This window comes from Artemia sp. Qi Xiang Cuo, chromosome 6, assembly GCF_049724085.1.
Source record: "Artemia sp. Qi Xiang Cuo chromosome 6, ASM4972408v1, whole genome shotgun sequence".
NCBI classification, from domain to species: Eukaryota; Metazoa; Arthropoda; class Branchiopoda; order Anostraca; family Artemiidae; genus Artemia; species Artemia sp. Qi Xiang Cuo.
In genome coordinates, this window is record NC_142799.1 from 69,922,968 (window position 1) to 69,936,265 (window position 13,298).

A 13,298-nucleotide genomic window follows, 5' to 3' on the forward strand; every position below is an offset into this window, starting at 1 on the left:
CACTCTATTAACTAAGAGATGAATAATAAGAGGGCGAAAATTCCATATATTCTTAAACTCAGAGACAAGAAAAAATCATAAAAATAAATATCCATCAACTCAGAGACTATAACAACAAAATGAGAAATCTTTCCTTAAGCCAAAATAAAAAACAAAACAAAAAAGCCCTTTTCACCTGATGTGGCTATATGTCTAGGGAAGAAGGGAAGAACCCTATGCTATGTTTAATCATTTTCATTTATTACGGAAGCGTGAGGTTGTTCCGAAGAGTAAAGTGGGAGCTGTACAGCATGTTAGCAAAGAATCTGATATGTTTATGGGTCTCAACGTGCTTTTTGGCACAAAGCTGTGTATTTAAAGTTTGTTTGTTTCATTTTTATTATCAGTTAAATCAACCAGGAACGACTGAGTGTCAACACCCAACACCTCAAAATCACCCAAAGAAAACAAAATGACATATATTTTTGGAAATAAAATAACAACCTATTTTCAGAGACAATATAAAATGAAACGAGAAGTCTTTCCGCCTCACACGGAATAAAAAGAGATGTACTATTTAATTAATATGGAGAAAACAACAAGGAAGAAACATCCCATATATTTCTACGTCTGAGATTAAAAAAGAATGCACAAATTAAAAAATAACTATCCATTCCCTTGAAAAAAAGAAACTCTTCAGTGCTCCCCAGAACAATCCAAATACAGTAATATATCATATTTTCTTTAAAATAAAACAACGACCCTTCTCATAGACAACATACTACGAAACGAATCTCCTATATTTTTCCGTCTAAGACTAAAAATGCACAAAAATAAAAATAACTATCCATTCTTCAAGACAACACAAAAACGAAATGAGAAATCTTTCTTTCGGCAACAAAAAAAAAAGGTTCTTTCCCATTATATGGGAACTTATAAGGAAACCAGTCACAAAAAAACCCGTTTTTGACGTTTTATTTCAAGACACCGCTATACAGTAACGGAATGCTTAGCCTGTGTTTTCAATGCGTTTACGATATTTAAACTGTTGTTTTTTGGGGTTTAGGGGGAGAAAAGGTACCTAGGTTAGGTTACGTATTTAATATATGCAATGCTTCACCCCCAACCCCTAATTTGCAAATATATAGCCCAAATTTGTTTCTAAACTATTATATTTTCATCCTGCTTTGTTTTATTTCATTAGCATTAACCAAACTTGACTTTTTAGAAGTGCCCGTATAGTGGGAAAATACCAAAATAATAATAATAAAAACAATCACAGACTGTAAATTAATATTTGGAATAGAAAAGCCTATAAAGTCCCTATAGGTCCGTGATTCCGAACGTGAGGCGCAGGACCCATCAGTGAGACATGGAAACAATTTGGTGGGTCATGAACAGGAAGTGCATCCTTCGGCTGACAATACTTTACAGCCTTAATTTGAAAAAAACAAGTCATGTGAACACCGTCACATTCAAATGCATTTAAAGTGCAAAAATGTTACATGATAGCATTGCCATGACGTTGTACACTGTATAAAATGTGTTGTATTCACGCACAAAAAAGATGGCAAGTTAATGCCCTTTTAAGCTTCCTTCAGGTGAATACAGGTAAGATCTTGAATAACAAAATTTGAATATCACGACGAGGCCATGGCCCAGTATCGGTTGGTAACCACTGCTATAGGCACAGATGACGGTAAAGTTCTACATAAATACCGCCCTCTGAAGCCAACCCATTCCGTATAAAAAAAATAAGCTTCGTGTTATATGTGCTATACGATAATACGAATGGAGCGTTATAGGGATAGAGAAGGAGTGTATATCGAAGGCGATGTTAAGTAATACAAAAAAATCAAGTTAAAAGTTAAATAAATAAAAAAAAATTACGTCAGCCTCGTTGATTAATAGCCATGCCTCATGAGTGGTTATCGAACCTGTTCTAACGATTGATGATTTATAAAGATCGTTAGATGTCTCCTAATTTTAAACACATTATTTACCATAATTTTCCATGTAACTTTCATAACTTCAAGCTGTAATTAGTCAACAACTTCAGTTCACAGGGAACATGTTTTGATTCTGCACTTTGAGCAGTGAGCACACAGGCATGGCCGTATATAGGGGGGGGGGGGTTACCCGGTTCAAACACCCTCGAATTTTTTGTTTGAATCGCAAAAAAGTAAGAACAATACAGATAAACAATTGTTTGTGTTTTCTGAGTTTTTTCACACACCCCCCCCCCCCAACCGAACAAGAAGCCTGGATACGGCCTTGCATAGACTACATTATTCTAATACGAGTCAAGCATAAAGTTGATAGTTATTATTAGTAAGCGAACAGAAAAATGTAGTTACATATATCGGAAAAAAGAATAATTTTACTAGGTGCTAACAGCTTGACGCCAGCCATTTCCAATGTAACACTGGTAACTTCAAAACCCAATTAGTCAATAGCTTCGTTTTACAGAGAAAGTGTTTTAATATTGCACGATCAGCAGTAAGCATAAAAGGTACTTTTTTTTTTTTTTACTGAAACAAGTACAAAACTAATAATTATTATTAGCAGCCAACAAAAAAAAATATGTCAGAAAAAAGCATAGTTTTAACAGGTTATAATAATATGACGCGTCATTCTTATTCTTAGTTCATAGAGAAGCCCTTGCCACGTTTGAGTTAGCATATCAGCTGACCTGACGAGGTGTTTTGTCGTTTTTTTCGATCCTCTGTAGATACGGCAGACATTGGATAAAAAGTCCGTTGGTTTCTTTGTCGAGATATAAATTCAAGCGGCAAAATCAAAATGGAAAATGAAATGTATGATAAAATACTTCCTTGCCTCTAGGCTTCAGTTTTTACTGCATAACGTCGAGTAAGTGTTTCAGATTTGTGATTGGATGGGAGTTAAGGAAATTTACCAACAATACAAGACTGGTGAGAACTTTTATCTTTTCTTCCGAAAACGCAATTTTTACTGAAACTAGTTTACCTGTCGCACGTTGCTGCGATCTTAAAAGAAATTCAAGCTTCCGCGGAGACTCCCCCCACCCACGTGTTAATAACGACCGTATTTTTAAATTTAACAGTACCTGAACCCCCCCCCCTTGCGGAACAATCCCCCTACCTTAGAAGAGCTCCCACATGCAAAATAACGATAGTATTTTGAAATTTAAAAGTATTTGAAAAACGCCAGGCGTTGTTGGATAATTAGTAACCACAAAATGTGAACGAAAGCAACTGTCAATTATTTGTGTTTGGGGGTCTCTAGTTTTAGTCAGCGCGAAAAGTATTAAGAGGACCTGGGGGGGGGGGAGGAGACGGAGGGGAATTTTATACCTAAGATAGATTACATAGGAAGATTTTGAACTACTCAGGGTGCTCCTACTAGCACATTTTTAAAGAAGTTCTACATCGGTGCTAGTATGTAAATGATTCAATTTGTTTTACCTTTTTTTTGCACCTAAAATTGTAAAATTGTCATAAAATTGTTCAAATTGTCATCCATTGTCGTTCTATTCCAAGTCGACATAAAAGACAAAAACCAAACACTAAAAAGTAAAATGTCGACGGTCCGTCGACTTTATGATGCTAGCTCAAACGCACCTAATTCGCTTGCCAAGACAATTTTGTTGCTAATTTAAGCAGTTTTAGATGCTTCGTCAAGAAACTTACTGACTTGAAGAGACTGAACAGTTACTGGGATACTATACAATTTTTCTAGAAAACACCAACATCCGTGAAAGAAACATTCCTATGTGAGCGTAACGCCGGTTTCACTTTGCCAGTTTATCACTTACTCTAAGTGGTTTACGCCATGGAGCTTGAGTAAAGAGCTTTTACATTGAAGCTCCCTAACATAAGTTTCTGTATGCACTATTTAACTCTAAAAAAAGATGAAGAAACGTTTTCTATAATATATCTTTTATAAAGTTCGTGGTAAAGAACTGCAAGTAAGGAGTGATTAAGCCCAATAGTAACCGAACCCCTAAAAAACAGGATTTTTTATAGCAATTGATATATCAAGAGAGTTGCTTTTTATGCTGATACCGAATATATAAAATTCATTGGGTTTAATGTTACCCATCAAAAGCTACGAGCCCGAGAAAATTTGCCTTATTTTCAAACAAGGGGGAAAATACCCATAAAAATCAAGCGATCTTTATAAAGACCACATTATCAGATTCAGCATATCAGAGAATCCTTTGATATGCTGTCAAAAAGCTTTACGTTCTGTCACAATTCTTTAAGAAAGACTGACCAAACAAAAGGGTCTTTGAATTTGAATGAAAAGTATTTTTTAAGAACTCTAAGACTTTAACGCAAGGAGCAAGGGCTGAGGAAGGCATAGCCCCTTCATATACGGAATTATTTCTGTTCGCTGTAAGTTTTAATGTTGCTCCCGAATTGCAGTTGGTAAAACTTTTTTTTTTAATTTAATTTTATCTAACAAAAAGGAAAAAATCTAGAAGAAGAAATGGAATCAATTTTTTTTTATTCTAACTCCAGCAGTGATGAAGACTTAGCTCTGTCAGCTGTGTTACTTAAGGAAGAGGAACGAAAATTGAGAAAGTGGAGCAGCCTCTGCGGGTACGTGGAGCAGCCTAGATAGGCTAGGCTAGATGAGCATTGCCTTCGCATGCTGTATTATCAAAGTATCAAAATCATCCATGTTCAACTTAAATTATTCAAATCACTTTCGAAATTTCTATGTTGCGTATGTTACGGATCTTAAGTTGAAATTTTTTAACTTTGTAATCGGCTTACGTTACGAAGCTTAAGTAGCTTACGCTATGAAGCTTATGGGTCTCACGGACCTTAAGCGAACCAGTGTGAAAGGCCTACTTAGCCGATATGGAATCGGCACAACGGCAACTAAAATTACTCGCTAATGCAATTTCTGAATATTGCCTATCTGTATGATCCAGGGTTATAGATCAAAACTAAATAATATTTCTTAATAATATAGACTTCATTTTTAAGGACAAATCATAACAATCATAACACTGGTGGACAATGATTTTGCTATCATAAAATTAAAACACTAGAACCCAAATTACATTCCCCCCCCCTTCATAATTTCCTACCATGGTTTGTTTAGTTCGGTCAATCTGTTTAGGGAGGTCTTATAAAGCAAATTCTAATACTAGATCAATAAATTAAGAAGTGTTATCTAGCACCCACAATTTTTGCGTAAGGATAATTAAAGCTTTTTTCCTAACTGAAACACCAGTAATTCTAACAAGAAACTTGAAAAGTAGTTGCGTGAAAACCGTAAATGCTAGAAAATTTTTTTGATTTTATTATAATAAATACACTAAGAAATCTTCCTTAGTAATGAAACCTCTTTTGACAAATTAGTCAAACTTGGTCAGACAAGTGTCACATAGATATATTTAGGGGAATTTAAGGATGTTTTTCTTAATCAAATTTCAGCTTGCAAAGGTCTGAAATGCAGAGTCGAGTATAATTCCGTTAAACTGTTTCTAATTTTGTGCTGTATCTGACAGAAAAAATGAATATTTGATTTTAATTTTTGACTGAATAAATTTTGATTTTAGCATAAGAAATATACCAAAAAATGTTCCTCAGTAATGAAATGTCTTTTGACAGATTAGTCAAAATTGGTCAGAAAAAGGTCTCATAGTTATATTTGATTTCCTTACTCGAATTTCAGGTTGCAAAAAAAATGAATATTTGCATAAGCACTGGTGTTCAAAAAGCTTTATTCTACGCATCAGCGAAAAAAGCCAAACTAAACAAATATAGCAAAACCAAAAAAAAAAAAAAAATAGAAAACAAGAAAAATATAACGTTAATACTTCAGCACTCGCAAAAGACAAATTATAATAAAAAAGAAAAAATATAAACAATGCAGTCTTTAAAACAAGAATCCAGAAACTAAAAACCAAAAAATAATAAAGAACAAATTATAGAACAAAAGCAGAATATAGGTTATAATAAAATAAAAAAGAGGCAAATATACAATCAAGTTACTCCAATCCTACTCGGAGCATTACATTCTGGATTAGACTGGAGTACCTCAATTGTTTACTATGATTCCTTTTTATGTTTGATTTGTTATTTTCTAGCTTTTAAGATTTCTTTTATTAATTTTCCATTCTTTTTATTTAGGCTTGATTATTCTCTTAGTCCGTTAAACTTGTTGATCTTGTGATTTGGTTGAGCGGTTTTCCATTTCCTTGCGGTTTTGTTTTGCCGTTTGTTTCCTTAAGCATAGTTTGGCTGTGATAATTACAAAAATCGTCATTCTTGTTGCGAAAACAATAAGACCCTCCAAGAGCAGCCTTAAGAAGCCCACAGATGAGCAGTTTGAGATATACACAGCACACCAACGAGCCTTGCAAGATAATTACCCGCTATAATAACGTTCTGGCTCCAATAAGGAATACCGAGCTTTCGCAGGTCAAGGACCAATCATTTCAGACCTCAATTTTCCCCCTGGGATGACCTAAAGGACGGGGCGTTCGCAAGAAATCTCAATACCAATCGACACAGGAAAGCAGTCATGGAGATCAAACCTAAACAAGTCATGGAAAGTTAGACATTATGCCACAAAAACGCATAAAAATAAGCTAGGACCGTCTCGAGCATTTACTTGGAATGGAAAATCGTTCTAAGATTCTTAAATTTTTTTATTCACCTATAACCAAAATTTGATTATTTCTGGATCAAGAATAAGAAAGGAAGTCTATTGAAACTATGGCCACTTTTTTTTAGGTGGGGAGGGGGCATGGAAAAAAATCAAGCTGTGCTCATTACCCTGAATTAAAAAAAAAAGATAAATTCCCTTAGTGAAAACTGGTAAACACTTTGAATACGGCCAGGCATGTGAAAATACTAAACTAAAGATTTCCAGTTCTAAAGAGGTCAATTTTAGTCTAAGAGGTGTCACTTCAGCCCTTAACGACTATGAATACGTCCAAATTAGGCGTAGTAGCTTGGAGAAACGAGCAGGTCTGTTAGCATTAAAAGTTGGTCTTCAGTAAATTTTTCTTTGTGCTCATGCCAGGTTTCATGATGTGTTCTTTTGAAGTCACTCAGCGTCTTTCTTACACTTCCCTGGAAAAAACGAATTAGATTCAAAAAAGATATGTGACATTCAGGGAGGGAGGAAGCTGGGAACAACTTCTCCTGCTAAAATTCTGGATTCTAATACAAAAGAGATCATCACAGTAATACCTGCGCACAGAGAGGGGGGGGGGGGCATAGCTACCTGTAATTACCCCAGAAACAGCTCCCAAGGAAACCCCCAGAAAATTATTTCCCTAAAAATACACTTTTTTTCATGTCTTGAGTGTTCCTCCCTAGACGGACTTGAATAATAAAATACACATTATTTTTTAAACAAAAGTAAAAACGACGTTAAATTTCAAACAGACAACCACCACCATGAACAGGGGGAGGCGGTGGAGGCTGTTGCCCATCCGACTCGTAACGTTCAAAGGGTTGCTGGAGCTGCAGACATTTTTCTATTTTCTGGAAATCGTAAAACACTTACCAATTGGGCCTCTCTTTCATTATAGCAAGTTTTTTCCTAAGGCCCAAATAACACCATGAACGTCGCGAGTGGGGGGGGGGGGGCAAGAGTAGCAATAACCTCCCTCTCTCTCAGGATAATATTTCGCTCGTTTTAAGTTTTAGACTCACTGTTTAAAACTTAAAACGCCTTTAAAAAACCTGTTTTCAAAAAATCGAATTTCTATTTATTTTCTAATTTTTCATTTAGATTTTATTATCTCATAAATAAGCGGGCATACCCTCTTTTATAAGGGTATGCCAACCATCTATTTTCAACACTAAATTTGAATTTTGACTTCATAACAAGGAAAAAATAATCAGAACAAATTCTATTCTTTTTATAATGTTCAAATGTATGGAAATACGATATTAAATGGGCACAATGAGTATACATGTAAAATGAATTTTCTATCATATGCTATCAACTGAGGGTAACCATTTAGTTTACTTATTCATACAGACAACATAAAAGCAAGCCTAAAACCGCCAAAAACAGACAATTTCCCAACGAGATTTGAAGCCACACCCTCGTAAAGCGGAGCCATGGTGAATCAGCGTGTAACCAACTCGAATACAAAGAAATAATGTACAAGTCTATAATATTCTGTCTCAAGTTTCGAAACAGACAATTAGAATAACAATTAAAAAATTATAAGGAGAATTAAAAATCTAAATTAAAAAAGTTAAAAATTATATAAAGAGAGCTAAAACACAAAGACACAAATAGAAATATTCACTTGGTATACTAAAAAGTTAATTAAATCTGCCGACTTGGACAGACTCCTTTTCGGAATAGAAGTATTTGTGGCTGTGTTGGTAAAGAGTTAGAAGTCAATAAAAAGTTGAGGACTCACTTGCAGACGTGATTGGAAGAAATGCCCAAGAGAGGAAGAAATGGTTTCTATCTCCCTGCAGGTAGATTTATATGATAGAGGTCTATGGACGGGATCATATAATGGACGTCTTTTATGTTTAAAAGGGATTCGTGTGCTCTGAGTATTTGTCAGTCTTTCAGAACACTTCAATTTGTATTTTACATGTTCTGAGTTAAAGTAAATAGCCTCCCATTGTCTAATCTTGCATTTCAGAGAGTTCGAACCCCAACACCTACAAAGAGCAATTTTGGCCACACGCTACCATGAGCTTGAACATTGTATCATTGCTACACGCATAGCTACTCCAGCGTATCCACACGCATCGTAAACACACGTATCCAGGTATTGATAAGTAGCCTCTATTGTTTTTTTCCGTCCTTCAAAACATGATCTGTCTTAGCAGCTACTAGTAAATGAGTATTATCAACAAAAATAAGAAGCATTGTCCATAATCATTGCATCCTATCATTGACATCTGTCTTAAACATACCTTCAGATCATTCACGTAGATAAGAAACAGTGGCACATAGATCCCCGTGGCAGACTACATGGCACAAACACCATTATGACTGAGCCCAGTAGTGTCCTCTATGTTCTTTTTTCAAGAAATGAAGTTTTAATCAAATCCATTGTTTTAAAATAGGTTCCATCGTTCTCGAGTTTAGCCATACATTCCCCTGGTCGTTACTGGATGTTGCTGATTATATCTTATTGCGTCCACTTTGATATCTATATCTCAACTATGCGTGTACACGCATAGGGTATTAGTAAATAATTTCTGAGACCACACTGGCTAATCATGATAAAACATAGAATCGCGGAGAAAACCAGGACAATTAATTTAATTTTGTGTTTTTATTTTAAGGTTTGGTTTTTTATATTTTTATTCTGCACTGAGGACGATCAAGCGGAGGCTTTGACCGAAATATTTGCATAATTTTTCAATTTTTTCACTGGCTGTTAATTGTCCTCGTTTTCTTCGCGATTTTATATTTTAGGGTGTTAGTAAATGATATAACCGTAACTATGGACGTATTTGCAACAATGGATATAACCAAGAAATAAATTAAGCCGTTGTGTTTCGATACTACCCAGTGGTGGATCAAAAATTTTCAGATGGAGAGGGGGAGGAGACAGCCTATCTTTTTTTGGCAGGACAGATTCGTATAATTAGAAGTTGTAACTGTATTCTGAACAAAAATAAACTTCAACCAAGCCAAGGGGGCGACCGCACCATAAATACTACCCCAAGGTGCTTCACAGAAAAAATAAAAACAACCACAATCTGGTAATGGTATTAAATGATTTGGTTGTCATTCCAACGATACAATACTGACTTTTGAGCAAGGAATGGATTCTGGAAAAAGAAGGGGCTATGTCTATCAATGTCAAGGAGACAAGGAGCAGAAAACCAGCTGATCTGGATCAACGTTCACACCAAACAATTTCCTTAATAAGATCAATCTGAACAAGGTATATCAGCATAAAAACCATATCACTCAAGAAGATGGCACTCTAAAGCACTCTTTGTGTACTTTAATTTTTTAAAGTACAGTAAAGTAAAGTAATTTTTTTCTTTAACTTTTTGGAAGCGATTCTTTGAATAGCTACCAAAAACCCTGTTTTCCAAACCCCTTAGCCTCATCAGTTAAGCATAATATAATATAATAATAATAATAATAATATAAAAGTAATAATATAATAACAGATAATATAATAATGCTTAGTCCCAAATAGCTGCGTTACATCTTACACGAAGCTTGCTGGCGCAAGTGGAAAAAAACACGACCGTACCAAAATTTTTCGTTTTCGTGCAATATGACACTTTCTTTAGGCATTGGCATGAATGGTCTTATAAAAAGCACTAATCTCAAAAGCGATAATCCAAAAAAATATAATCTATCAAATGAGGCCCTAGTCTCCAACCGACAGCTATTCAGTAGACCACTAGTGTAAGGAAAAAGAAAAAAAACATCATGGCACCCGAAGGGACTGTTTTTTTTTTGTTTTTTTTTGCGTATGGCATTTGGTGTTGGTAGTCAAAGTTAAAGTAGGCATAGGACTGCAAAAAAGGTAAAAACAAAATTAATGCCAACGATAGGAAAGTGTCGAAATGAAATAGAAAAAAACACACACAAAAGAATGAGAATCAATTATGACAGACCTTTTTAGATTTGTTAAAGGTTAAGTCCAAAGAAACCCCCCCCCCCACCCCTCGACATACATGCCCGTTACATAGAATTTAACAAATAAAGAGCTCAAATAAGGATAGGTCCTTTTCTATTCTATACCGACGTCGTACAGATTTTAACAAAATGCGTCCTTAATGTATTACCCATTAATGCCTTACATAAGTCAATAACTCTTTTGTTCACAATAAGGTGAATATAATTTTGGTACACTCTTTCACCCGCTGCGTCAATTCAAAATGGAAAAACGGTCAATCAAATGAAAGGCAAAATAAACTACAAATAGTGCATAGCTACTTTAAAACAACAATCCATATAACTAGTATTATTGTGATTGCTACAACGTGGCAAGGACGTACCCAGGGGGCGGGGGAGGGGTGGTGGTTTAGAACCCCCCTCCCGAAATGTTTGTCCGACTCGTAAAACAGTCACAGTCACACTACCATTTTTTTAATGATGAAAAATTTGGCAATTTTCTAAATACACCCAAAACGATCACGGGTGGGAATGAGTGCAATGTGTCTAAATGTGCAAATTTGAGGGGAAAGAGCGTCTGAACAGGTAATCCCCCCGATAATTTTTTTTAGTAACCCCCCCCCCCCCGAAAAAAAAATCCTGGGTACGGCCTTGCAACGTGGTATAAATTGAACACGCTGGTTTACACAAGTATATCAATTTTAAAAGCAGAGAAAGGCAAAGAGAAACACATAAGCAATGTGTTACAAAAAGCAGCTGAGACAAAAATCTATATAAAAATGACTAAAGAAATTTGTATATTTTTCTTTGCCCGCGTAAAAATGTCAATAATTGTCACGTTTTACAAACTAAATACATTTACATTTGCGACAGTGCTATGTCACGTCTGAAAAATGTTGTTGACATTTTAAAATTCGTGTCTTGTAAAAACCACCTAAGAAGTATATATATTCTAAGATTTACTTAAATTTAAATTGTATTTATTTCTTAAACTATTTTACCTTAAATTCTTATTTTTATCTTCTTACAAATGAAAACAGAATACATCGTACACAGTGATTAATTGTATCTCCGAAGGGTTTGAAAAAATATCAGGTAATTGTTTTTGTATATACAATAAAACTTTAAGGCTTATACGTATTGATTCAGTATTGATTCAGTCTTTGAACAGTTAAGATCTATCTATTCTTTTAAAAAGGATTAATCCCAGTTTTGAACTAGTTGTCGGTAAAGGATTTTATTCTGATTTAATTAGACACTGGATTCTTTCAGTAGTTACGAAATAGTGAGAACGCTTTTAAGTCTCATAAAGTATTTAAACATTTATTCAGTAACTGTAACCTAGTGGAATGTGTGACGTCACTGGATAAATTGAATTGACTGGAGTTTCTGACCAATGCATTAATTGAACTTTTGACTTTGTTAAATTGAGTTATTTCATAAGATATCCAAGTGAGGTATTCCAGTTTGGCAATAATAAAGATTATTATTCATCATTCAATGCTCTCGTCAGAATAAGATGTAATTAAGACCTCTGTGTGGCGTGAATTTATGTGACAATATTATATCAAGGATTATTGATATATTTGTGATTAGATGGGACGTAAAAGGAAAAATGCTAAGCAAAAAGGCATGGACAGTTCATTTGACACCTCAGGACTCAGTTCTAACTCGAAACCGGAAATATCGATACTAGCTGCGGATTTTAAGCAAATTCTTGATGTTGTGAAAGAAAATGGAAATAAGTTGGACAATATCAACAATCAATTAGGAACTCTTACCGCACGGGTGGATAACTTGGAAAAAGAACAATCGCTACAAACGAATAAGATAAACAATACTGAATCGAAAATTGGAAAGATTGAGAATGAAACCTCTAGCCTCAAAATGCAAATAAAAACTTGCACGGATGAAATAATGGAATTAAGAAGGAAAAATGAAGATTATATGTTTCGGGTTGTGAGAATGGAAGCTGCAAAGCTAGAAAATAATGTCATCATATGGAACGCAGCTTGTAAGGATAATAACCACGCTCAAGTTCTATTCACAGAGGTAGTTCGTCACGGGCTGGAAATGCCCGAAGTAAATTTCACAGTTACTCATTATGATAGCAACCGTAAATTTTTGAAGGTGACACTGAACAAAAAAGACGATAAGTTTGCCATATTGAAGAACGCTAGCAAGCTTAAGGATAAGACATTCCCTGGAAACAACAGCAACCTGTTCATCAGCGATGATGTCCCAACTGAAATCCGTAAAGTGCGAAAGCTGCTTCTAGTGAAACGTGACAAATTACGAAAAGATCATGGATGTGATGCCAGGATATCGAAGGGGTTTCAGCCGAATCTGCTAGTGAAAAGACCAGACGGCTCGATTACCAATTACACATTCAATGATGCCATACCGGAGATTGACGATTTTCATAAAAAATTTTCCATTGCCCGAAGGGAAGTGCCTGTTATATTCCCTGTCGATGTTCAAATGTCGTAATGTCGTGGGTTGCAGTTGCAGTAATAGTTCATGTGCCCAAGTAATATGAATGAAAACATTTAAATTGAAAGTGTTTTTTTTATGTTTAGTTTATATAAGGTGTATTATTATTATTATTTTTTTTTCTTTCCTTTTTTTTTATTTTTGTTTAGATCCACATAGAGGTTAAATTAAAAGTTGCGCAGATTAGTCGTACTGAGGGAAAACGGAATGGAGATTATTATTTTTTTTTTTTTTAATTATTATTTTTT

The 13,298-nt window shown here is 34.9% G+C and overlaps 1 protein-coding gene across 2 annotated transcripts in view; it reads right to left on the reverse strand.

Annotated features, from left to right (window-relative positions):
• Positions 1–3,081: 3,081 nt before the first annotated feature.
• Positions 3,082–13,298, reverse strand: part of LOC148951556 (proteasome activator complex subunit 4B-like) — a 95,139-nt gene continuing 84,922 nt past the window's right edge. For both annotated transcript variants that reach the window (XM_089091194.1, XM_089091195.1), the window contains exon 11: positions 3,082–7,058. In XM_089091194.1, coding sequence (XP_088947320.1) covers positions 6,924–7,058 — 135 coding nt within the window. In that variant the 3' untranslated portion in view covers positions 3,082–6,923. The remainder of the gene's footprint in view (positions 7,059–13,298) is intronic.